Source organism: Podarcis vaucheri (genome assembly GCF_965113315.1).
Source record: "Podarcis vaucheri genome assembly, chromosome: 1".
NCBI lineage: Eukaryota > Metazoa > Chordata > Lepidosauria > Squamata > Lacertidae > Podarcis > Podarcis vaucheri.
In genome coordinates, this window is record NC_138759.1 from 91,713,096 (window position 1) to 91,739,685 (window position 26,590).

The following is a 26,590-nucleotide window of genomic DNA, read 5'->3' on the forward strand; positions in this document are numbered from 1 at the left end:
TATTCTCCAAGGCAACAACATGTAGTACAAGATAGGCCAAGAGAAAGAGACTTTTTCAACTTTTTTTCAGCTTAAACAAGAACAAACTATGTAAGACAAAGGTACAGATCACACACAAAAAATGAATAAAATTTGTTGTATGACAATTTAAGAAGAACTCAGTGTGATTGACTAGCTGGGGCATGTGGGAATGCATATGTCTCAGTTGCATTTGAGAAACGGGAACTAGAACAATGTTTGCTTTAATTCACGAATATGCATGAATGAATTCCCCTTTATTTAAAGGTTCTGTTGAATTAGCACCCACTCTTCCTCTATAGACGTAATAAACTTCTATTGCAATTCTCTCACCTCTGACAAATGCAGCAGCGATAATTCTGGAAACCATTGTGCTGACTGCAGTGTAACACATCTCTTTTGACTCAAGTACAAATTCTGCCAAATTCTACCCAAAGCAAAATTCAAGGTGAACATGAGGATTTCTGCTTGGCACCCAAAGAAATGCCTCCCATTTTCATATCAGCAGTCTCGGGGAGGATATTGGAGAAAGGCTATCTTCAGGTCAGAGGATTTGCCCTATAAGGCTCCAAAGTCCTCTCAACTGGCTGAAGCCTAGAGAAGGTATGAATAAAAGAGGCATAAAAGGCTTAAGTCTGCTCCCAGCCTTTGCTGGAGCAAGTTTCTTACCCAGCAACCTTGCCACTTTACCTATGGTATCTGGCATAGGACCACAACACAGGACGCCGTTTCTAACATGGATCACTGAGCACACATTGCTCCAAATGTAACCCCATCATAGATCTTTTTAGAAAAGTATTATGATATTGGCAGTCTTACTTCCATCTCCTTCCCTAATCCAAATGCCAAATAATAATAGAGCAGATTGAAATCAACTCTGAAATTAATATGTACACCTCCCCACAACAAAAACAAACAAACAAACAAACAAGCAAACAAGTAAGAATTAGATTAGACTATAGCAGAGATGGATACAAGGTTGACTCAATTCTTTTTGCCGACTAAGACAGGGGCCATCTTGCTGGCAGCCTCTACTTAACAGCATCTGCCGCCACTAAATTGCTCCAAGTCTCATGCAGCTTCACCAAGCTTGGGTTGAAATATAATAAAACATCACTAAGTCTCATGCCATGAGTCTTGGCTTGGCAAGACTTGCTGAAGGCTTACACTAGGGCTCACTACTTCAGTCTGTGGGTGGCTGCTACCTCGTCTAATGCTCCAGCTGCCACCGGGCCAAATGCCAGTATCCATGGAATGTCTGGCCAGGCAGCAGCCACATCTCTTTTGTCGAAGCCCAGTAGCTACCATACTTGAACCAGAAGAAAAAGTGATCCACTAGCAGCTCTACATAGCCTTGAGCCATGACTGGCAGGTGGCATGGAAAGAGGAGCTCAGCCAAGGGTGCAGTCATTCTGCCAGAGATTATTTTATCCCATTCCTTGGATGAAAACAGAGACATTTCTCACTTCTTCCCTTCAAGTGACCCTCCTCAACCCCCCACTTTTGTACACCCCCTCCCAAGCATTTCCTGTCAGAAGAAGGGCAATTGCTGCCACCACTATACCAACAGGACACAGCACACATGCCTTCCACTGTCCTGAGAAAACCCATTAATATTCTATTCTATTCTATTCTATTCTATTCTATTCTATTCTATTCTATTCTATTCTATTCTATTCTATTCTTTGGTAGATTTACAAAAAAGTAAAACACACACAAATAAATCAATTTCATTAAGTGGCAAGATTAGACACAGATGCACAAAGCGTGATAAAAGTAAAAATAATCAAGACTCCTTGTACACCACTTTGCTCTCCCTTTCTTCCCACCCAGGACGACTGGCCCTGCCCTCTGCCTTCCCCCTCAGAGTCGGCAAGTCATACAGGCCTGGGCCTTGGCAGCCACAGCCTCTTCTCCTCCTCTCCCACTCTCCAGCAGTTGCTATCAGCTTCCCAAGAGAGGAAGCTGACAGACACAGCCATGGAGAGACAACGAGATGCTGCCTTGCAGCCACAGTTGTCATTGTTGGGGAGAAGCAGTGGCTCATCTTCCTTCCAAGCTCAGCAGTGTGGCACCGACAGGGGAAATAGGGACATTCCAAGATCAAATCAGCAGCCAGGATGTCTTTCATAATTCTAGGATGGTCCCTAGAAAATCAAGACACTTGGCAGCTATGCTAAGGCAGGAGAAACCTCAAGATCACCATGCACTGTTCCTAAAGCTCCCACCCCATGTCTCCCAGGCTCTTCTCTCAGCCATCCATTTGGGCTCAAGGATCTCCCTGGTCTTCACAGGGTTACAGTGAATTCCTTTCTGCATCCCAGGCTTCTTCCCTTGCTCCATGGAGTTCCACAGTCCATTTAGTGATTCCCTTATTCCTCCACAACCATCTTCCTGAGATATATGCCATCTCTCTCCCAGCTGTCACACCAGGCTGTTTAAATGGCCCAACCTTCCTCTGCCCAAACTTCCTCCAGGCTCCACTGAAGTGTATTTTAGTGGCTAATATTCACCCACCAAAAGGGATGAGGCTTGACAGGAAGAGTCAGATTGAAGGGACAGAACCGCCAGAGAAAATTTGGTTGAAGCAAATTAGGCCTTGGGCCAAATATGCCAAGGGTAACCTGCCTCAGGATTACATCATCTATTTAGGGTGCTAGGAGAAGGTCGGGGTCTTCTGAAGGGTGAAGATGAAAATATTGCATGTGAGGAGAAAAGCATGATTAAGTTTGGAAAATTAATGGTGTTAACTTGCCTAATTTTCTGATTATTCCCATTTGAATCTATTATATTTAGTAAATCTGAGCCAAACATTTCCTTTTTCATTCAATGTTTGCATCTTACATATAATTTTTAATTTTAAAGTCGCAGCAACAATTCCCCATTCTGAATAACAGCTATGAATACTTTTTAATTTTTTTTAAAAAAATGATGAGACTTTTAAAAATGCCAATCTTCAAAAGTCAAATAAAACACAGTAGCACTGAGCCAGATTTGACACCTGCAAATTAAGACAACGATTCAAAGGTATTTACTGAGAAACTGCAGATAGAGCTGGGCTTCTAAGTTGTTCTCTTACTTTGTTATTTCTTTTTGTTTTCTTGCACAGAAGCTCCCCTGTTGCACCTCATAAGCATGGAAGGATGCCATTTTTAAAAGAAAACTTAAAGGCCCACCTGCACAAGAAAACCCCTTGCAGAAGCATAATGAGGCTTGTTTAGGCAGACTCCCCTGAGTATTAATTATTCTTTCCTTGAACAACTCAGGTCTGTAAACTTCTTAAAATGCAACCATTCATTATTTATTCAAAAGCTGATATTGTATTGTGTGGGGCAGTGCAAATTTGGCTAATAAACTTTCTGTTAATCCAGAAGTAGGTCAGACTTGATTTATCTTTATGAATATCCCCCCCCACCAGTCTACTTAAATACTTCCCTGTTTTTCTCTGGGCTGCTGCTAAATGGCTATGTTGTTGTTTAGTCGTTTAGTCGTGTCCGACTCTTCGTGACCCCATGGACCAGAGCACGCCAGGCACTTCTGTCCTCCACTGCCTCCCGCAGTTTGATCAAACTCATGCTAGTAGCTTCAAGAACACCATCCAACCATCTCATTCTCTGTCGTCCCCTTCTCCTTGTGCCCTCCATCTTTCCCAACATCAGGGTCTTTTCCAGGGAGTCCTCTCTTCTCATGAGGTGGCCAAAGTATTGGAGCCTCAGCTTCACGATCTGTCCTTCCAGTGAGCACTCAGGGCTGATTTCCTTCAGAATGGAGAGGTTTGATCTTCTTGCAGTCCATGGGACTCTCAAGAGTCTCCTCCAGCACCATAATTCAAAAGCATCAATTCTTCGGCGATCAGCCTTCTTTATGGTCCAGCTCTCACTTCCATACATCACTACTGGGAAAACCATGGCTTTTACTATACGGACCTTTGTTGGCAAGGTGATGTCTCTGCTTTTTAAGATGTTGTCTAGGTTTGCCATCGCCTTTCTCCCAAGGAGCAGGCGTCTTTTAATTTCGTGACTGCTGTCACCATCTGCAGTGATTATGGAGCCCAAGAAAGTAAAATCTCTCACTGCCTCCATTTCTTCCCCATCTATTTGCCAGGAGGTGATGGGCCCAGTGGCCATGATCTTCGTTTTTTTGATGTTGAGCTTCAGACCATATTTTGCGCTCTCCTCTTTCACCCTCATTAAAAGGTTCTTTAATTCCTCTTCACTTTCTGCCATCAAGGTTGTGTCATCTGCATATCTGAGGTTGTTGATATTTCTTCCGGCAATCTTAATTCCAGCTTGGGATTCATCCAGCTATAGGTATCCAGAAATTTGACATTATAATTCATGTTTGTACTGCTGAGCAGGACATGTCTCTAGAAAGTTGACCAACTCAGAATGAAATCTTCCGCTTGGAACTTGACCATTTTTGCTCCAAATCATTGCACTATGTTGTGCAACTTTGCCTACAACCATGGGGGTGAGTCAGTGATAGAACTGGTCTGTCCCAACAGTTACAGACAAGGGTGAAAGGAGGGCAGTGTGAGTTTTCTGCCCTCCAAGCTTTCAACTGCTGGCATAGGAATCCACTGCTGGCTGGCTTTAGCAAGGCAACCTTATTGCCATGATGCAAGCTCCGTCATGAATCCATTGGTTAAACATCTGACAGATGGTGTGAGAACTGAGGAGGCACCAGAGGTCTCAGAGCCCTTCACCCTCCTTAACATCCACAGTCTTCATTAGAGTGTCTTCCAGTGATCACCCAGCTGTTCCACAACACTATTATAAATAACTAGGGACACTGTTGTGGAATGCCCTCTCAGAGATGGTCAAGTGGTATGTTTTCTTTCTTGCATTTTTAAAATAAAATATTTGCAACTTCCCACCAGTCTTCCCCCCCACCCCCCATTGATTGTTTGCATCGTCTGATAAACCTATCAGAGACCTGTAAAGGCCTAACAATGTGACTCTGTCTTGAATGCTGCCTGTGATGTTCTGAAGAGCTCCATGTTTTGTTTAGTTAAAGCGGAGGAACATAGGTGGGTATTTTTATAGTACAGTACCTTAAATGAGGCTTTTAACACTTTTTTTAAACAATCCTCCACTGCTGTACATTAACAACAACAACAACAACACCAAACAAAAAAATCCAGAGTTCCACAAGTAATATTTTCAACAGCCTTGCTTCTTGCAAAGCCTATGGATCCAAAGAACCATAGAAATATTATATAAGAAACATAGAAAGAGTGTGGGACCTAATTGGACTGAAACCCCACATAGAGGCGATGCCCACTCCCAGTACTTGGTGGCATGCAGCCTCTGAATATGGAAGACACCCAAAAGAACTGATGATGAAGCATGCATATGAATGCAGGTCATTGTGTTTCATACCCAACACTATAAAATAGCATAAAAAGGTAAAGGGACCCCTGACCATTAGGTCCGGTCATGACAGACTCTGGGGTTGCGGCGCTCATCTCACTTTATTGGCCAAGGGAGCCGGCGTACATGTGGCCAGCATGACTAAGCCGCATCTGGTGAACCAGAGCAGCACACAGAAATGCCGTTTACCTTCCCGCCAGAGCGGTATCTATTTATCTACTTGCACTGGCATGCTTTCGAACTGCTAGGTTGGCAGGAGCAGGGACCGAGCAACGGGAGCTCACTCCGTTGCAGGGATTCAAACCGCCAACCTTCTGATCAGCAAGTCCTAGGCTCTGTGGTTTAACCCACAGCGCCACCCGTGTCCCACATAAAATAGCATAGAAACATACAATACAACCAAGAGCAGTTTGCCTTCCCAGCCACTTTGATCTGAGCTAAGCAGGAACAGAGTGAGAACCTTGATCACGTGACCATCGCAGATCAAAGCTACATGGGAAATGCCAGTCATGGGAAACTTTATCTGTTAGTACTACTCGACTTGACTTCTTTGTAGTTATTGTTATCAACAAGTTTAAAAATCACAGCCTGAAGCCATCTATATATCAAGATAAACATGAAAGAATATACAATATGTACAAGTTATTTAAAAACCCACACACAAAAATAATGTATGTATTGTTAATGATTGGGTCACATCTCAGGGAAAATGTTGTTAAGCAAAACATATCTTCAGTGGGCACCTAAATGCAATTATGCCATGTGTGTGTTTCATTTGGGTTAGTAATTGATTCCAGAGGCCTGGAGCCGCAAAACTGAAAACCCGGTTTCTAGTACAAACTAAGCATGCCTCTGGGGCATGTGGTACCTTCAGCAGTGTTCCATCTGAGAAGTGCAGTTGCCTAGGAGGTATACATGGGTGAGGCAGTCCTGTAGATAGCAGTGTTGCCTCAGTTTGTTACAGCACCTTTCAATTCGCTGATTGCAGCTACAGTTCAGAATCAACTCAGACTCTTTCCAGTACAAGAAAAAGACAGCCTGCTGTCTCCAGCTAAATATGCAACAGCTTTGGAACAATTTTGTGATGTCTGGAAATTGTGTGCCTCTTACTGGGAGCATCTACTTAATGGGCCCAGTGAAGTCAAATACCAAATAATTTAGGGCATCAATAAAAACAGCTTAAGGTTCCAGAAAATTAGCTGTAGTTTGTCACAACATGGGCTTTGCAAACTCACTAAGCACAGAGAAAACATGGATGGCAACTGTGTGAGCAGGTGTGGGTGGCCACTCCATACTCTGGATCACTATTTTGACATGTTTGCCAGCTGGTAAGTGAATGCAGAGCATGAAATCAGACTTGGAGCAATCCAATGTTGGATTACTCTCAGCTGATACTGGCTGAGAGAAGATGGCCCTTTCCCCATCAAATAAGCACAGAACCACAACTCAATTCATTTCCCTAGAGCTTTGGTTGTCACTCCAATATCCAGGCTCCATCAAATAGTTCCTCTGTGTTCATCCAGGCATAATGCCTCTAGATAGTCTGCAGCCAACCTGCTGCAATCTTTGGCTGTATGTTGAAGCCCTGAAAATCGGCTCTTATTTTTAATATTTAGCATGCATTTAATGGCAATGTTATATAGAAGCCAAAGGTGCATAGTTCCACCAGGCAAAGGGCCAATAAAGAAATGACTTTGGAGGAGTTCAAAATAAAAATGAACAGGAATACCCCTATGGCTTTGAGGATGTTCTTTTACACAGCCACCTAGAAATGTGGACTGAATCCTTAAGGTTGCTTCGGTCGCATCAGAGCTGAGGCAATACATCTCTTTCTCATATTACTCTGTCTCTAGCACTCCTTCACCAATGTCAGGTTTTAAATCATGTGGGACAAGTTTGAGACTTGGCTCTTCCTTGCTAGCATTAGCTAAGCTCCCAGGAGGGAAGTGCCTGTGTTGCTGACTTGGGGCAGTGTGGGAAGAAAACCCACAGAGGGAATGTTAGGCCAGGCTCTAGGAATCCCAGATTATCCTTTTCTCCCACTTGTATGCACCTTAATGCTAAAAGGGAGCAGACTTCTCCTATAATTGCTAAATGCTATGGTTTCCTCCAAAGAAGTGCAAAAGAGTTCAGATCACTTCCATGCAGGAGCGTCTGCCACTTCCCACTATAATTTCCTAAGTTGCGTTGAAGTCGTGCTACCTGTGGGATATTAAGGGAGGCTTCTGCGCAGGCTGACTGAAGGCTCTACGCAGAGCAGCTCCAATGAATTATGCATCACAGCAATATTACGACTGTCAGTGATCTTACCATCCCGTCTGATGAGCTTTGCAAAGATGGGGCTGTGACTGCTGGAGAGCTCAGAGGAGCTGTCAAAGGATGTCGCAGGTAACGAGAATACCAGTGGCTCCTCACAATTATCTACAGAACAAGAGAAAGTATAGCAGGCATCAAATATAAAAGTAGTGCACCTTTAGCCTATCAGGGTTTCCCTCCCACTTTCAGTCTCTTTCTTTCTTTCCCCTGCAAAGCTATCTGGTCACCATTAATGAGCTGCCCCTAGAAGAGACGATGCTGTTGATGACACATTTGTGAATATGAGCATAAAGAGGCTGTATTTATATTTTATGCTGTTCACATGAGCTTTCAACACTTCTTGTGGTAGCTTATGAAAGCCAGTGATGGGCTGTATCTACACTCCCCACACCCTTGGTACAAACCTGGATGCTTGCAATTATTTCAGAAGGTTGTATCAGGGGTAAGGCATTGGATCTAGCCAGTGGGCTGGATCGCTCCATCTCCCACCCTCCACAGGTTAACTTCGACAGGTTAACTTTGGCAGTCATAATGACATCAGGTGATTGACATCTGCTGAAGTTCAACTGAAGAGAACCCACAGCAGCATTCTTTGAAGGTGCAGTCCCAGTGCCAATCAGCAAATTGGAGATAGGAGTGTGCCTTCAAAGAGGCTTACTCCATCAGCACAGAGCAGTTGTTTGTTGGAGTGGCTTGTTAGAATGGAGGGAAAAGGCTCCATTTTAGCAAGTGGTTTCAATTCAAAACACTGTATCCACAATGCTATGTCTGGAAGGCTGGACACCACTTTGTGTAACCAGGATGAGTATACTATGCCAAATAGCGTGGCATGCCTTTCCAAGTGGATGGAGCTTTCTGCAAGTCCTGTTCCAGCACTCACAACCTCTTCAGAAGCACATCTGCTGAAGCGTCTACAGACAGCTGCCTCACTGCATAAGTAAGGACGGGTAAAGAAGAGGACAGAATTCACAGTAAAATAATGTTTATATTAGGCCTCCAACCAGTCTTCATAGTTCATATGCAAGATTCTGAGTTGGGCAAAACTCTTTCTCAGGACGAGCCCAGTGCTAAGCCCTTGTTTTAAGATGGCAAAGAGAGAAACTCTTTCAGACTTAATTAGTGTATGCCACAATATGGCCCAAATATGCATCAAGAACCAAATAATTCAATTTTATTTTGTAGAGAGTGTGCATTTTAGAATGTTAGTCATGTTGTGTGGGGGTTTTTTCTTAATGATTGACTTAAACCATGAAATTTCTATTGCTCCTATAAGATAATAAATGAGAATATTGGATAATTTGGTCTAAAAACATCCTCATCACTGAGCCACAGATTTCCATATACTTTTGAACCCAAAATGCAAATGAAGCTAGTGACAAAAAAATAAAAATGCTTTGCTCATTTCCTATTCTACTGCATGCCTACTGTCCTAGTTAGTATATACAGCCGTGAATTTCACTCAAGCATAAACCCACAGATATTCACTGAATCTCCCTTGGAGGGAAACTTGAGTATATAATTAGTGGGGAAATCCTGCAGGTTAGCAAAATCTCAGACTTCACAAGCATCTTCCAGCTCTTATAAATATGGCTAAATACATTTTAAAATGTGTTAATGCTACATTAAGGTTAGGAGAGTCAAGGAATGGAAAGCTTCAGGCTCTCACAATAACATTAATTCACTGCATATTTTAAATTAAAATGTAAAACAGAGTAACTGGGTGTGTTTTTTCAGGGATAGATCTCCTGAGTTGTGCCGAGCAATCTTCCAAAAGGTAATCCTTCTCTCTGAAGACCATTAATCCATAAATAGATTATAAATGCTGGACCTTTGCACACACATCTACGAGTAACCTGGCAAAACCAGGACACTTCAAGCAGGAGAAATGGGGTTGGTTCAAGGCAGTGAATCAACAGTAGCTTCCCCTTACTGTGGTTCTTACAAAATAAGCCCTTTGCATGGGTTTTCACAACAATTATGCCAGAAGCTAGTTCCAGAATTTACAAAGATGTCAGATGCTCAAAAGTGGCATGCTTTATCTTACTTGTAGAATTTGAATTCACTTGCAGTTCTAACATTTATAACCACAGCATATGTTTCAAGGAATACAGCAGCTTTTACTATTACAACTTATTCAGCATTGTCCTCACCCCCTCCAAGATGGTGCTCTGCACACTAACAAGCCTGTAAAACTGGTGCTCAGCATAAATAGAGTCTTCACTGCCTAGTAAGTCTTCTCCTTTGAACATTTTGGAAATGTCTCCTTCTGCTGGTGCTGGTCCCTTGCTAACAAAATATGAGCCCACCTCTTTTGGTTTTTGGGGGGTTTGTTTTTTAAAAAAAATAAATACTTTCAACTTCATTTGCTAAACTGGTACACTCCCAGCATCTAATAAATACTTGTTTTGATTTTATTTATTTAAATATTTATAAATCACATTTTCATAGAAAATTTAACAAGGTGCTCTACAACATGAAAGCATAATAAATCCCTCTATATCTATAATAAAAATGTAACTATGTCATCACACTGCAGTTCTCTTAGCCACAGACAAGTGGTGCTGTGAACAACAGTGTATTAAGGGGCAGTGGATAGGCAGCCCAGACAAACCATGGGATAACCAAAATATGCTGCACCAAACCCCAACCTCTGCCGGCCAGCTTGGGGGCCCATGCCTTAGGATCCAGAACCTCAGACCAGTTAGAACCACTAGTGATCAAATTCCACCTCCCTGGCCATCTTAGGGATTTGCTGCTTCTGCTGCCTCCCACCCCTGTTCTAAGGGGTTAGTATGAGGGGAATGGGAGTTGAAAAGGGCTGGGGTGGGGAGAATTTGATGGGGAGGGAGGGAGGGTTGGCAAGCGGTGTGAGATGATGTGCAGCCCCTAATAGTACAATAACATCAATACCATCTCAATAAAACTGGATAGCAAAAAGTTCCAAAGGACTGTTTCAAAAGTACAGTTCTGCAAAGAAAGCAGGGGTGACTGCTAGCTGACTTCTATTGGCAAGGAGTTCCACAGCGCAGGGCCTGCCACACCCAAGGTTCAGTTCCTGGTGAAAGCTGACTGAACTTGAGGGAAATGAGGGGAACCAGAAGTGCCTCATCTCAGTGGGTGAGGTGAAGCATAAGAAATCAAAAAGTCATTGAAATACTTTGGGCCCAAGTTGCTTTGGGCTTTGTGGATCAACACAAGACTCTGGGAAATGATCTACCTCAAATCAGCAAGGAGTGCAGTTCTCTCAACAAAGAAGTAATATGTTGCCACTACCCTGCTTCTGTAAGAAATCTGGCCACTGCATTCTACACTAGTTGCAGATAGGGGATCCCCACATAAAGTGTTTTTTTTTTTTTACCCATGTTCATGCATTTGTCTTACATGACTTTACATACATATGTTGCACAAATAGCATACTCAAGCATAAGAAGAAAGGACTTAATACCAGTGAATAGTCAAAATGGTTTCACTTAAAGGTTTATTCTAGGGAAAAGAAACATGCTGGGATTGTTAAAATTTATGATTACCTAAGCACCAGCACAAGGAAGTAAGTGCTGCACATCCTTAATCTCAAAGAAAGTGGCATATTCCTGAGGGGAATGAGTTATGAAATATTCAGCTTAGAATGCAAATATTCAGCTTCGAATGGACCTCACAACAAAACGTTAGAGCGGATATCTGGTGTATGTGTCTTTACAGAGCATCAGTCTGTGGGGACTGGGGAAAAAAATCACAAGCATCAAAGCTGCGACTCTTACTTCCAAACACATACGTTACAAAGACAAAGCACAGCTGTAATGCTCACCACCTGGATGTTGAAAAAGCTACCCTCAATACTCCATTGTTTGGGCAATAGAAGAGAATCCCAGGTTCTTGTAAATTCATTAAATACAATCATTATCTCAGTAATCTTTACAAAAATGCTAGAAAGTGGGTCAGTATTATATTTCAAGGAGGGGTTCAGTCAGAGACAGAGACACCAGCTTCAGTACTCCTCAGGAATTCATAGCAAAGCAGAGAGCTGGGTAGCAGTTAGAATGTTGGGCTAGGACTTGAAAAACCCAGATTCAAATCCTAACATTGACATGAAATTCACTGGATTATCTTTGACCAGTCATTTTCTTTTAGCCCACCCTACCTCACAGGGCTGTTATGAGGCTAAAATGAGGAGGGGGTGAACCATGTGTGTTGCCTTTATCTTATTGGAGGAAAGGTAGGAAATGAAATGTCATAAATCAATAATTGAAAAATCAAACCAAGGTGGTCACAGTGCAGCCTGTCATCTAATACACTTTGCTGGCTCTCAGAATATACATCCTTTGGTGAGTTGCCACCACAGCTTCTCAGTTGTCACAATCGGTTTCTCCACGATGAAGTAGTCAGAACTAGGAAATCAATTATCTTTCACTGTCAAGGACCCAGAAACTCAGCTGTGGAACGTACGTGAATTTCCCACCAGCATGAATCAAGAGCTTACATCCTATGATTCTTCTGAAGGGATCGGATAATATTCTGGAGTCATGATTTTTTGCAACTTATACATGACTTTGAAGCCTATCCTTTGTCATTTATTAAGATTCAACTCCTTAATACTGTGTAGGCTATTCTTCAAATTCCTTAAGTAAATATGGAACACAGCTCAAATAATAAATTCATTTCTAATGAGAGAATCTTTAAAATCCTAGATAGAAAGTGTTTCCCTTTTAAGTCAGATGTATATTGACAACTAACTAATGAAAAGGGGTGCTGAACCAATCACAACCAAGAGAAGCAGAAGCAAACACCATATAATCTGCAAAAATAAAGGAAATTGATGCCACTATGGATGAAGAAACAGACAGTGCAGCTAGCTGGCTTTCATTATTGACTCTTCTGGATTCTGGCTTCCAACGTATCATTTTATTCATTGTTAAAATCCTAGTAAATTTTGCACATAATGTTGTGATCATGCGGCATGCATAGCTTTGATTGAAACTGTAAATTGTTTCCATATAGTAGGCAAGATTCATATTTTTATTTTATTTTAGGTGAGATAAAATCCCTCTTAGCATTGCATGCTTAATGCCCCACTTTGTTTTAAAGACATAAATGTTGCATTTTTCTACAATGCTTTCCACATTACTTAGGAGTGTGATAACTCCCACTTTTAGCATCAATGGTTTCCTACCTTCGCTACCAGCGATTTGAATTTACTAGCAAGAGAAATAATACATTGCAGCTGGAAACTGACCTAGTACTCTTTGTAGAGCAATCAAACAGGAGGCACTTACTGATAAACAGCATTCTGTTCCTCCTGCTGCAATGCAATAAACCTTCAGTTATTAACTAGTTAACTTTTTTTGCAATGGCTTCTACTGATGGGACTGGCCATGGCTTAGTGGCAAGGCACAGGCTTTACATGCAAAGGGCCCAAAATTCAATCTCTGGCATTCCCAGACAGGGCTGGGAAACACTCCTGTTTGCAACCCTAGATACTTCTGCAAGTCAGGGCTCATTCACAGTTAACTTTTGTCCTGTGCACAGGTCCAAACTTTTGTCCTGTGCACAGGTCCAAATTTTGAAGCTCCATGTTTAAGTGGTTTTGGGGTTCCCCACACTGCTTTCTCCAGGAAAAGCCAGTCTTTACAGCAAACAGCAATTCAGGATTTCTGAAGATTGCATTTGCTCCTATTCAGTGGTAGAGAGTGGGTTTTTTGCAGGGAACGTGGGGGGGGAGTGTTGGGAAAAGGAGCTTTGCCTAGAAATGCAGAGCAAAGGTAAGTGTGGATGAGCCCCCTGTGTAAGCAAGAACATAGGAAGAGTTTGCTGGATCAGGCCAATAGCCCATTTAGTTCAGCATCCTGTGCCCGACCAGATGTTTGTGGGAAACCATCAAGCAGCACTTGAGCACAAGAGCACTGTTCCCTCCTGTGGTTTCCTGTTAAGTCCGCTCACCTTCAATGGTAGATGGTGTTGGGGCCAGGCCACAGCTGCGCCCGTGATCCAGCAAATGGCTGGGTCGGATGGCCTGCCTGCTGGTGATTGGCCAATGCTGGAAAGTTTAGGGTGAGGGTGCCCCTGGGAGTGGGGCAGGCCCAACTGGCCAATGGGCTCCTCTTGGGCTTGCTCCCAGGGGGACTAAATTGTGGCCTGTCTGGTCTCTCCTCCCCAGCCTTTTTCATCAACAGTGGTACCTCTGGTTACGAACTTAATTCATTCCAGAGGTTCGTTCTTAACCTGAAACCGTTCTTAAGCTGAGGTACTGTTGAGACATTGAGTTTGTGCAGCTTTTGGAGTAGACAATTAGTGGGTTGACAACAAGCCAAGTAAAACAGAGTACGTGAGAAAGTCTGCTTGGAGACAGGGAAGCCTAGCAACAGGTGGTGATTGGCTAAGTTCTTCCTTATAAGCAGTATGACACAGCAGTTTTGTTGTTGGAGTGTTGAGTTTGGAGTAAGAGTGTTAATCTCCTCTGTGTATATAGTAACTAGTACAAAGCTGTGCTTTACTCTGCCGTATATAATAAAGCTAACTAAAATCAAGTTATCAGCAAGTTTTGTTCCTGTTTGTTGTCCTGGAATTCACTCATTTGGCAGCTGGTAGCAGGAGTTATGGTTGAGATCCATCAACAGGTACCACTTTAGCTAATGGGGCCTCCTGCTGCCATCATGCTGCCGGTGCGTGATTTCTGTTCTTATTCTTAGGTAAAGTTGTTAACCCGAGGTACTACTTCTGGGTTAGTGGAGTTCTGTAACCCAAAGTGTTTGTAACCCGAGGTGTGTGTAACCTGAGGTACTAGGTTACACAAAGTTGTGGCTTATTTGAACCCATAAATCTATATGCTGTTGTCTTGTCTGGTTATTTCACTCCCTAGGGAATTGTGTGGTTATGGGGTCTTGGAGCGCAACTGGTATTCATACACATTTGTGCCACCCGCTGCGGAGGCAGAGCATAGCCATTATGGCCAGTAGCCATCAATAGGCCTCTCTTCCATGAACTTATCTAATGCTCTTTTAAAGCCATCTAACTTGGTGACCATTGCTGCCTCCTATGGGAGCAAGTTCCACAGTTATCTATGCACTACATTAAAAAGTACTTCCTTTATGTGTCCTGAACAACATTGAGACAACATTGAGCTAGATGGACCAACAATCTGACTTTGTATGAATTAGCTTCATATCTTTTAGACTTTGACGTATGAATGTAACTCGGCTGACCCACTTATTTCTACAGCATCTCATATACTCTTCTTTTGTCTGTGCTTTCTTATTATGCACAAATAGTGCAATCCATATGTATGAGCAAGCCTGGCAGAGCTAAAAAATAAAGTAAAAACTCTAATTAAAAAGCTTGCCTTATTTTTATTGATGAAGTGTTCTTCGCATCAGGCATAATAGTCAGATAATGGATCATCACTCAGGATGAGGGATTGATAAATCAGGAGATGGATATATTCACTTGCAGACTGGAGATGATGGTTTGAAACTTATGAAAGAAAAAGGGGGGAAGCATGTAGGAACTACAGATTATAAATGGGAGTTGGAATAAATATTCCAAGTAAGGCTTCATTTTTATACAAACTAGGATGATTGCATGAAGTAATTCTCATGCACTGAAGAGCATTTAAGTCCTCATTTATTGTGAGTGATATTTAAATAACAGCTAGAGATGTATGACTCCACACATCTTTGAGACATTTTACTAATCTTATTGCAACCACTTTAACTTCCCTCCAAAGTCTTAGACGTTTTATTTTGTCTAACAGGATTTTTAAACATGCCTCAGATTTCACTTTAGACAAAAATCAATAGTATATTTGATTAGCACAAACATGAATTTCATGGCTGTTACAACTGCCTGGAATCTTTTATATATACTAATAGTGCACTCATCTTCTTAGTGTGGATCCTTGTGGAGTCCAAGGTGCCATCCATGCACAAGAGGGAGGCACGAGCAGGCAGCCCAAGCTATGTAGAAGCACAAAAATAGTAAAAACAACCTAGTAGCCCTAAATTGGACACACACACACCTCAAAAAAACCAGACTCAATGAAGACTGAGCTTTTAAGATTCCTGCTCCATGATTGCAGTCATGAGATTGTTGTCTATCACATGACGGTGTATGTTTTCATTCCACAGAGTGGGAAGTGACAGAGACAGGATGTTTGTGTTACTGTGTTCCGTGAAGTGGGACTATTGTTCTTTCTCTTTGCTGTCTGATGAGAAAGAGGAAGGAGCTAAGTCAGAGTGCTCAGAGTGTTTTATATGTAAATAAAAGTAGATTAGCCAAATACTGAGCTACTGAGTTCTGTTACGCGGACTGCGAAAACTCTGCAGATCCCTAAGTGAGCTGATGTCTCCAAGGCATCAGTCGCTGTGATGTTCAGGCAGAAGAAAGCTTTCGAAGCTCCTGAACGATCGACCAGGAAGGAGAGAACATGCCAGTCGGGCATGTGTCTCTACTAGGGTCCTACTTGAGAGTAGGATGGCTCATTGGGCAAGGGTATGCTGGATGTCTGTTGGAGGAGGAGAACAGAAAACTAGATAGGAGGGTGACTGAAATGGGAGGACCTGACAATTGCAGTTCTCACAGTTTTTCACTTTCCCAATCCGTGGAAGGAATTAAATGTAGTGCTGTGATGTTTGCTCCATTAGTGCAAGATTGTCAGCTTGTGAGATGGAAAGACCTCCCCTCCCTTCCACCGTTTGCTGTACTGGGCATTCTCACAACTTTCTCCCCCCACTAGAGCTAATTACAAGGAGCACTGTGCGGGGAGGAGAGGAGGAAGTCCCATTACACTAGTGGAAGTTTTTGCACAGGCTTTCACTAGCAACATGAGTTAGCTGCACTCTCAAATTCAGCTTTCCACATTTCTGCAGCCATTTGTGATTTTATTTTATTTTTTAAAAAAGCTCCTCGTGGAAATTCTTAAGAATTTTAGTGCAAATTTCCCTCAATAAGCACATTTTTACTTACACTTTTGATTAATTTTTAAATGTTGCATGTTATTCTCAGTAATTTGTTAATTTTTATGCACACTTTGCCCTAATATATGCATTTCTGTAAACATGCATTACTTACAAAACTAATTTAAGTGCTGAAGGATAGCTGTGATTTGGTTCACATACTGTTTGGGGAAAATGCCAATATGATAGCTTTGGCTTTACATGTGTATTGAATCAAATTTCTACCCCTTCCCTAATCCTGGATCAATCTCATGACTGCAATTCCTCCTTAATTCTAATTTCAGTTACAAACAATGGAAAAGGGAGAAATCAAGAACTCATACTAAGTAACCAGAATATGAAGAAGTTGCAACGAAATCCTATTATTTTTTACTTAGGAGTAAACCCAGTAATAGCAGTCCTATTATTTTTCACTTAGGAGTAAACCCAGTATTCACTTGCCTTCAAGTGCCCTCACAGCATTGCAGTTTTAGTCTATGTATACTTACTAAATCCTTGCCAATTCTCCTGATTTTTATAGCTTGTTAGAACTGCAAGATTTGAGTAGGTTTCTGCTTTCAGGATTGCACACTTTTACTGCAGAATTTATGTCTCCACCTATATAAAATACTTATCTTTTTATCTCCTGGAAACTAGTTTCCATTTCTTCCCATGCCCCACAGTTCATCCATACTGACAGAAAGTAACAACATTCTGTTCAGTCGGAATATATATCAAAATGAGTGAAGTGGAGAACATATTCAAATAATTGAAGAGAGGTATTTGGAAGTGGCCCAGAATGTGCACACCTCACTGCCAATTGTGCAGCACCCCTCTTGAATGAGACTGTGATCTAGGAGCTCATTTGCCAGCCATCATCTCTGCAGAGAACACAGGCCATCTTTGCATAAGAAAGAGACTTCATTACAGCCTGGCAGCATTTAGTTCTCATGGAACAGCAATGGCAGCAGACTGCAACTGGCAAGGGACCTAAGTGACTCAGTCTTAGAAACACATGACAGCCCTTGTCACAGAGAGGAAGGAAACGTCCCTGGTTTTTCAAGACAGACAAGGAAACTTGGATTTAGCTTCTGTCTGTAACAGGATCTTTTTTGCTGCTGTCAATGATCTTTGCATTATGAAATATTCTGACATTCTCCAAATACTGAAATTACACACTAAGCAGCGCCTTCGGGCAGCATGAATCCAAACTCCTCAGCCTCCTCTCAGCCTCTCCTAAAACATCCAGTCAAAGGAAGCACGTGCGTGCGCGCGCGCACACACACACACACACACACACTACTTGTCTTTCATTATGGAGTTCTACTAAAGTCATGGTTTTCCCAGTAGTGATGTATGGAAGTGAGAGCTGGACCATAAAGAAGGTTGATCGCCGAAGAATTGATGCTTTTCAATTATAGTGCTGGAGGAGACTTTTGAGAGTCCCATGGACTGCAAGAAGATCAAACGCATCCATTCTTAAGGAAATCAGGCCTGAATGCTCACTGGAAGAACAGATCGTGAAGCTGAGGCTCCAATACTTTGGCCACCTCATGAGAAGAGAAGACTCCCTGGAAAAGACCCTGATGTTGGGAAAGATTGAGGGCACAAGGAGAAGGGGACGACAGAGGACGAGATGGTTGGAAATTGTTCTTGAAGCTACAAACATGAGTCTGACCAAACTGCGGGAGACAGTGGAAGACAGAAGTGCCTGGCGTGCTCTGGTCCATAGGGTCACGAAGAGTCGGACAAGACTAAACGACTAAACAACAACTGTTAGGAGGAGTTTCCCATTCTGACCCTGGATCTAGATCTAGTTAGATTCAGCAAAGTTCTTGCATCACATGTTTTTGGATGGGCCCTGGTAAAATCAAGTCAGCAGTTGCCATCAGTCAAATTAGCACATGTTGTCCCATAATTCTCTTGCTGGCTGTCATGCTACCAGGCCAAGTTTAAGGTCATTGACATATAATGCTCTGAACTCCTTAGAACCAGGTTACCTCCAGGAACACCTTGGGAGAGCCATTCGTACTACTGCTGTATGCTTGTCATATGTCTACTGAGATGAGGGCCCACTAAGCGTGGCACTGCCTGTTCTTTGGAAGGCACTCCTAATGAACATCAGGCAAACACATACAATATTGGCATTGAGGCACCATCTTCATAGTCCTCTGTTCACCCAAGCTTTCACTGGTTAGTGATCCAGCTAAATTGATATATTAAGCTCATTTAATGATTTGTGATGCATTTTGCTCTTCTTTTATGAATGCAGTTTTATCTTTGATTTTATGCTGTTGATCACTTTTTCTTAATGTTAGTGGTATGGGGTTTGTTTTGTTTTGTTTTTTTTAAATGTAAAGTTTGGGCCTCTCAGTCCTATGGTTCTGCTAAAGTTGCAGCTGCATCAGTGTTTGGTGAATTAAAACTCTGTGCCTGTAACCTTGGGCAGAACTAGATAGCATTCCCACTGACCAGCAGTGCTGTGTGGCAGCTTCTGTGGGTCTGGACAGGAAGCACCAGAGGCAGAACACCAGGAAGGCAGATTGGTACCATCATCAGGACAAGATCACATGTTCTCCCTTTGCACAGTGCTTCAGCAGGCCCTAACTGCCTTTGGTTGGCACCCTATAGCTTCAGACTATTAGCTCTAACTCACACCACTTCTGCACATCCTGTACAACTTGATGCATATCTTTTGTACTGGAAAATAACAGAATCAGAGAAGTAATGTTTGCATATATGAGTAGGGGAAAGAGAGAGAAGCCCTGCTTGGTTTTAGGAGAAATTTGGTATGCCCAAGGATCAAATATTGTCGAGATTGAGCCATTTTTTGAGACTGGAATGCTTACGCCAGAGCCATTAGCAAGCTGTCAGTGCTACATAAGTCCCATTATTTAATTGTACAGTGCCAGCTCTGATACTAGGGGAGTTAGGGAAGAATCCAGGCCACAAAGTGAAGAAAACAAAAACAAGCCAATGGATGAATTCTCTCTGCTTAGCATGTCATTTGAGGTGTCAAGCTGGAAGCCACATCTAAACATGGTTAGATGTGAAAAAAGATGGGATAAATAGGATGTGTGAGTGCCAAGTGCACCCTCTTTAAGGCAAGAGCCATAGCTTAGCAGGACAACACACATTTTGCAAGCAAAAGATTTGACCAAGCCTTGATCTGTGGCATCTCTAGGGTGAGATGGGAAAAACTTAGGTATGAAAGCCTGGAGAGCTCATGGTTTGAACTGGTATGAGGCAATTTCCAATGTTTATGTTCTTATGGCAATGTCTAAATGAAACCTTACACATACCTTCCACCAGAAAAAGGACCATCTGTCCCCAGGTTGGGATTAAAATAGCTAATGGTCAGTGCTTGTGTACTCAGACACTGCAACTAGGTTTAATATAAGGACTATAAATATAACCTTCTCAACCAAAACATGTCTTACTTCCATGATCACTCTATTAGTCCTGACCACTCTATTATTCCTGCGTTTCCCCACAGACCATGCTGTAATGACATTTTCTTCCATTCATATATCTAATCATTAGATGGGCTGAAATCCAAGGAGGCAACTGTCTGGTTGGGTATCAATCTTTCATCCTTTCCTTGCTAAATCTATTTTTTGCACACTGTAAATCTGCAACCCTCAACTCTAAAGCAAGCATTGGAAATCATGATAAAGACATAAAATGGCATAAGTATTCCATAGACATGTCCATGCGTTATGAGGAGTAATTTTAAAACATCAATAAAGTTTGAACCGCATGCTGAATTTTCAAATTCATCATGGTCAGATGAGCTCCGCTTTCATCTTTCTCTGCTTCTTCACTCAATCCTTCAAATTAGGACTGCAGATGATTAAAAATAGAAGAGGCACACACTGAGTGGTGCTTCCTATTTCATTCATACATACATACATACATATATATATATATATATATATATATATATATATATATAGTTTTGGTGTCTTCGGGTGTCTTCCCGTGTAAGAGTCGGGGTGTCTGGGCGACGTTTCGACGAGGTCTCACTCGTCATCTTCAGGCTGGAGCTTTCGGCTTCTTGTTACTGGAACAGAGCTCTGTTCCAGTAACAAGAAGCCGAAAGCTCCAGCCTGAAGATGACGAGTGAGACCTCGTCGAAACGTCGCCCAGACACCCCGACTCTTACACGGGAAGACACCCGAAGACACCAAAACCTGCATTCCTGTACCCGTGAAAATCTACGAAAGCATATATATATATATATATATATATATATATATATATATATATATGGAAAGGAATCTTTTCAAACCAAGTAACATGCAGAAAAGGCACACTAAAAAGCAATTATAATTCAGATGGAGCTTGACTGCTTTCCATAGGGCTGAGAGAGGCTGTTGAATTTGCAGACTGAGTGCGGATTAGCAGAGATGAAGGCAGTAGTAAGTGCCCATGTACCATTGCATTTAAAATGTAATGTCATTTCATGGGATGATAAGTAATCATTTCATGTCTCAGTAACCTCAAACAAAAAATTGCACTTCTTAAGGGAAAAATCCATTTTTCCCTCTGAAAAAAAGGAGGCTGTAGTTTGCAAGTGAATACTTTAGATAAGGAGACAGGCTGGAAGTTAAGGTTTCCATTGTTATGCAAGGGTAACATTGCTTTGATGTTGGATGGATACACACACACACACACACACACACACACACACACACACACTGCTATTTCCTGGGGGGACGCAAGGGTACGGATACCCTTAAACATTTTGTGAAACTTTGTACTTTTGTCCATTTACTATATTTATTTTTCCCAATTTGAACTATAAAATGGTGATTTTCTTGAGTCAAAATGAGAGTACCCCTTAACATTTTTAAAGAAAAAAGCACTGTGTGTGTGTGTGTGAATATTGCCTGTGGGTTGTTTCCCTGGGGCAGTGCTCTTTTTATCTGTCATGGTGTCACTTTTTAGAAGCTGCTGTGGAAGTCTGTTATTATAGCAGACTAATTTGTGTTGGCTTGGTGTGATCTTGCCTATTGACACATCTCCCTTTAGATTACATTTTAAACGCTTGCAAATATATTCCTTTAGGATTGCCAGTGCTTGTCAACAATGTAATGGCAGCAAGCTCCTAACAGTATTGATTACTTTAACATAGAATCCAATGACCTGTAACAGCACCCAATAGGGCTTTGGATCTTGTCACGGAAGCACAAGATTTCAATTGCAGTGGAGCTCTTGTTCTCCTCTGTAGGTGATAAGGAGAAAGACATGTGGTATTATTCTTAGCTTCTAGGCTTTGCAGCTAGGGCATGTAACTGACACAAGCTGGAGGGTTGTGAGGCTGTGGGATGTGAATACTTCCTACAAGAGCTGTACTGAAATCTGCCTTTCAATTTCCCATTTGTGAAAGCCCCTTTTCTTTTTCCTTCTAGTTTGAGGGCTACCTAGTCATTGTGAGGTTGTTGAAGATGGTGTGCTTCTCTTTTCTTTCTATTTAGCATTCATATCCCCCCCTGTACAGCCTCTCTGCTGCTTCTCTGGGGAGAGCATTCCACAAGAGGGGAGCCATAGCAAAGTTGCCACTCTCTGGATATCTCATGGAGGAGGAACACAAAGGGGGGCCTTAGATGACTAATGCAAGGTCTGGATTGGTTCATATGGATAGAGGAGGTCTCTAAGACCTGGGCCATTTAAGGCTTTATAGGTCAAAACCAGCACTTTGACTTTGGCATGGAAACTAATTGGCAGCCAGTGTAGTCAGGCCAGGTTTGGTATAACATGCTCAAACCATCTTGCTCTTGTGAGCAACATAGCTGCTGAATTCTGATCAGCTGAAGTTTCCAAACCATCTTCCAAGGCAACATAGAATATTTTGTAGTAATCTATCCTAGAGCTTGCTAGAGCGTAGACAACAGAAGTTAGGCTATCCCTGTCTAGAAAGGAGCACAGCTGGGCCACCAGCCAAAGCTGACGGAAGGCACTCTGGGCCACTGAGGCCACCTGAGGCTCAAACCACACCAAAGAACCCAGAAGGACCCCCAAGCTACATACCTGCTCCTTCAGAGGGTGTGCAATGTAACCCCATCAAGAGCAGGCCGTCTCCCATCCATCCAGTCTAGAGAACCACCCACTAACAGTGCCTCAGCCTTATCTGGATTAAGCTTCAGTTTGTTGGCTCTTGTTCAGCCCATCACTGAGGCAAGACAACAGTCTGCCACACCTGCAGATATAAAGAAATAAAGCTGTGTGTCATCAGCATTATTGCTGACAACAAACTCAAAAACTCCTGATGACTTAGCTGTAGTATCTTTTTCAAAAGATACACACTTTATGCATGTTATTTGGTTGGCTAGAGAACTGTACCATACATGTCATAGGAGAGATTATGTACTTACTCTTAACTTGCTGATCACAGTCTGATCAACCTTATGACAAAATACACCCCCCCCCAATGTTAGGTTGTTCAACAGCAAGTGCTAAGCAAATACTGTGAAGAACATGTGCAAACAATTGTTCACAGCAACCTCTGGGCTTTCCTCATCCATATTCATACTGTTCATACTACAGGAAGCAGGAAAATTGACCCCAAAGCAGGCGATAAGTAAAAAAGTGATCGGCAGTAAGTACAATCTCTTTATGCTAGGGCAAAATAAATTGAGATAACACATTAGACAGTCTGCAAACCACAAACCACTTATTTTATTCTGGGTTCAATTTCACTGAAATGCCATTTGCAATTTCATAGCCGTGTTCTAGAGAAACCCTGAAGCAAGGGAATTCTCACTAATCTATAATTATTGGACATATATTGGTCATCTGAATGTCTGGCATGTCTGTAGACAGGCACATGATGAATCATCACAGTTCATTGACTTTTATTATCTCTTACATTTCCTCTAAATTGAACAAGAAATTAGAATATGTTAGTGGCCTTTTATGTGGAGACTATCACTAAAGCTATGTTTTCAGGACATATTCTTGGAATGGTTTTTTCCTGTCACAAGGTTGTCATTGCAGGTTCATGTAACGGAATAAAACACCTGAGATGCTAAGCTTGACATCAAATTCCACCCAAAATTTGGATTTGGGACAAGATAGGCACCCTGTTCCTAACTGGGAAATTCCATATGTAAGGCAGGCACTTGGGGGCACTTCCATCCATCATACTTTGTCATCCTCTATGAGTTGAATGGCAATTGTCTGAAGCAGGAAGTATCCTATACTCTTGCAGGTTCCTTGCATGATATATGGTATATCAGTGTACATAAGTTGATGCAGGCTCCTTGCTTCAGATAGGACCTATCTGCACTATACATTTAAAACTGCATCATACCACATCATACAACTGTCATGGCTTCCCCCAAAGGATTCTGGGAGCTGTAGTTTGCAAAGGGCATGGAGAGTTATTAGGGCACCCCTTTCCCCTCACAAAGCTACATTTCCCAGAAATCCCAGGGAAGAGGGATTGACTTTTGAACCACTTTGGCAACTTTGGAGTGTTTGCGCACGCGCACACACACACACGCAAGAAAATCATAATCACCATCTTTCAGTGCTATAGAAAATGGTATTTGTTCAGTTTAATGTGGGAGCTGATGTCATTTCCAGCCACAGGAGCTAAATTTAGAATAACTTGGGGACTAATTTGATTAATTTATTTTGAGAGATGACAAACCGACAGCTTAGCCTTCCTTCCTAATTGCTTGTCAACATATTGTATAGACAGATTTCTCCCCCTCCCTCCACAGTGAGTTACTAAATCAAATGTCACATACATAATTATAATGCTATATATTTATCAGTGCATATTAAGTTAAAATAACAAAGAACAGAATTCAATGTTAGCATCTACTCAACATGGGAGGCATATAATTTTGTTTAATCTCAAACCCCTTTGAACTTGTTTTCTCGTGTTCCCCAAGGTTTATCCATTAGCCCGTGTCCCATTTTAAAACATGACCCCATACAGGACTCCTTTCCTCAGTTAAACAATTAACAAAGCATGGTGTGAGTCATTAATCTTTTGGTTCATGCACTCCCAAATCTCTGGAGATGCACCTAGAGCTGGTATTTATTTTGAGCTCTTTGAAATGTGAATCATTCCTGCAAACTCCTGAAGCCTTGAGACTCAAAATCTAATTACCTGCAAATGTTTGCACGAATAAGTATACTATTCAAACATATTCCCTGGCTTGGCAAAGCCTTTTAAAGATCAAAGAGCCCACACTTGCCTTGAGGCTTGTCAGAGAAAATGCATATTAACTTTTAATAGAGTCACATGGTTGAAAGCCATGCACAACATTCTGAAGGATAAAGTGACACCCCTTTATGGTGAAGAGAGTCGCTATCTGCGATGGCCCTGTTGATCAAAGGAACCTAGAAAAGGTTCTAATGAGATCCATTGCCAGAACTCTGTGGTGTTTGGCAAACAGGAAAAAGAAAACTAACATCTGCCTGGGGTAGCATGCTACAGATCTCCCAGCCTCCTGTCCTGCCAAGGAGAACAGTCCCTCATGTAGATAGATAATAGATAATATTTATTACGGCCATAGGCCCATACAGGTAAAAACAACACATAAGTGACAGCTTGTGCCGTGGGGAAAAAAAAAAGAAAGAAAAAAAACAGTCGCTAAAACACCATTATAACAATAAAATACTATAAGATGGAAAGGCATGCTACGCCTTAATTAGCTTGTAGCGCTCCTTGGCGTCGCTTTTGGGAGAGGACAGCGACCAGGAACCTAGCCACTTTCAGGGTCGTGTGGGAATCCTTATCCTGCAAGATTTGGGCAAGGTGGAATTTTGGTGGGGTACCCTCTAGTTTCTGTATGATTGATCCCAACAAATTTGCCCGTGGCACATTGAACAAGGGGCAAGTGAACATAATGTGCTGAAGCGACTCCGGCGTCACCTTATCACATTCGCACGTGGCGGGGTCTTGGCCCTTTGAGAATCTATGTCTCAGGACATTGGAGGGGAAAACGTTGAACCTCGCTTTGGTGAAGGCCAGTCTATGGGCAACAGTCGAAAGGGAGGAGAGGTATGATGGAACGCGATAAGTTAAAGTGATACCAATGTTCTGGGGCGAACAAACACCTCCCCCCAGCATATAATTTTTCTGTAAGTCGATGTCATCCAGTCTTTGACAGATCAGTCTTTGAGCAGTGATTTGGTCTAGTCCCTCATGTAAGCTAAAAGTAACTTTCTTCTTCTTCTGTGCAATGTACATAGCATATGGAGAGATTGATGAATATCTGTTGGTTGGGACATATGGGTCAGTCACTGGTGTGCCTAGACAGATCACTCCACAATGGAACAACTAAAAAGGAAACCATGTGCGCTTGGAGAAAACTGACCACCTGAACCCATTCCATTCTGGGTTCAGAGGAGGTTTGGGCAACGAATTGCTCTTGGCTGCTGTGATGGATGGCCTTCATCAAGAGAAGGCCATAGGAATATGGCCTATTAATACTCCATACTTCCCATGCCTTCAACCATGATATCTGGCTATAGGTTGAGAGTGGAAGGCACTGTGTTATGCTGGGTTCACTCTTACCTCGTGGACTGTTTTCAGAAATTAACACTGAGGGTCTACACCTCAGCCCCAGAGTATTTATGTTGTAAGGTGATTCAAGGGTACCTCTTGTCCTGATGCTATTGTACATCTATATGAAGCCACTGGAAGTAGTCATTAAGCAATTTAAAGTGAGGTGTGCCAATGACACCCAACTCTATATTCTCTGTGGAGAATATGGACTAGTGCTTGGACGTGGTGGTGGACTGGACAAGGGCCAATAAGCTGAGACTTAATCCTAACAGGTTGGGGACCCTGTGAGCAGGAGGCTAGCTATTCCAAAAAAGCCACACTCCCTCTGAAAGACCAGGTGCACAATCTAGGAGTGCTCCTGGATCCATTATTGTCACTGGGGCACAGGTGGCCATGTTTAGGAGTGTGTTGATTAGCTTTGGCCAATTCAC

General features: G+C 42.2%; 1 protein-coding gene across 3 annotated transcripts in view; it reads right to left on the reverse strand.

Annotated features, from left to right (window-relative positions):
- CNTNAP5 (contactin associated protein family member 5) overlaps positions 1 to 26,590 on the reverse strand; it is a 301,511-nt gene that overhangs the window by 224,841 nt on the left and 50,080 nt on the right. For 2 of the 3 annotated variants that reach the window (XR_014223512.1, XM_082238141.1), the window contains exon 2: positions 7,701 to 7,811. The exons of the other annotated variant lie outside the window; for it this stretch is intronic. Coding sequence is in view for 1 of the 2 variants with exons in the window: in XM_082238141.1 (XP_082094267.1) it covers positions 7,701 to 7,811 (111 nt within the window). In the remaining variant the exon portion in view is untranslated. The remainder of the gene's footprint in view (positions 1 to 7,700; positions 7,812 to 26,590) is intronic. 3 annotated transcript variants of the gene reach the window in all.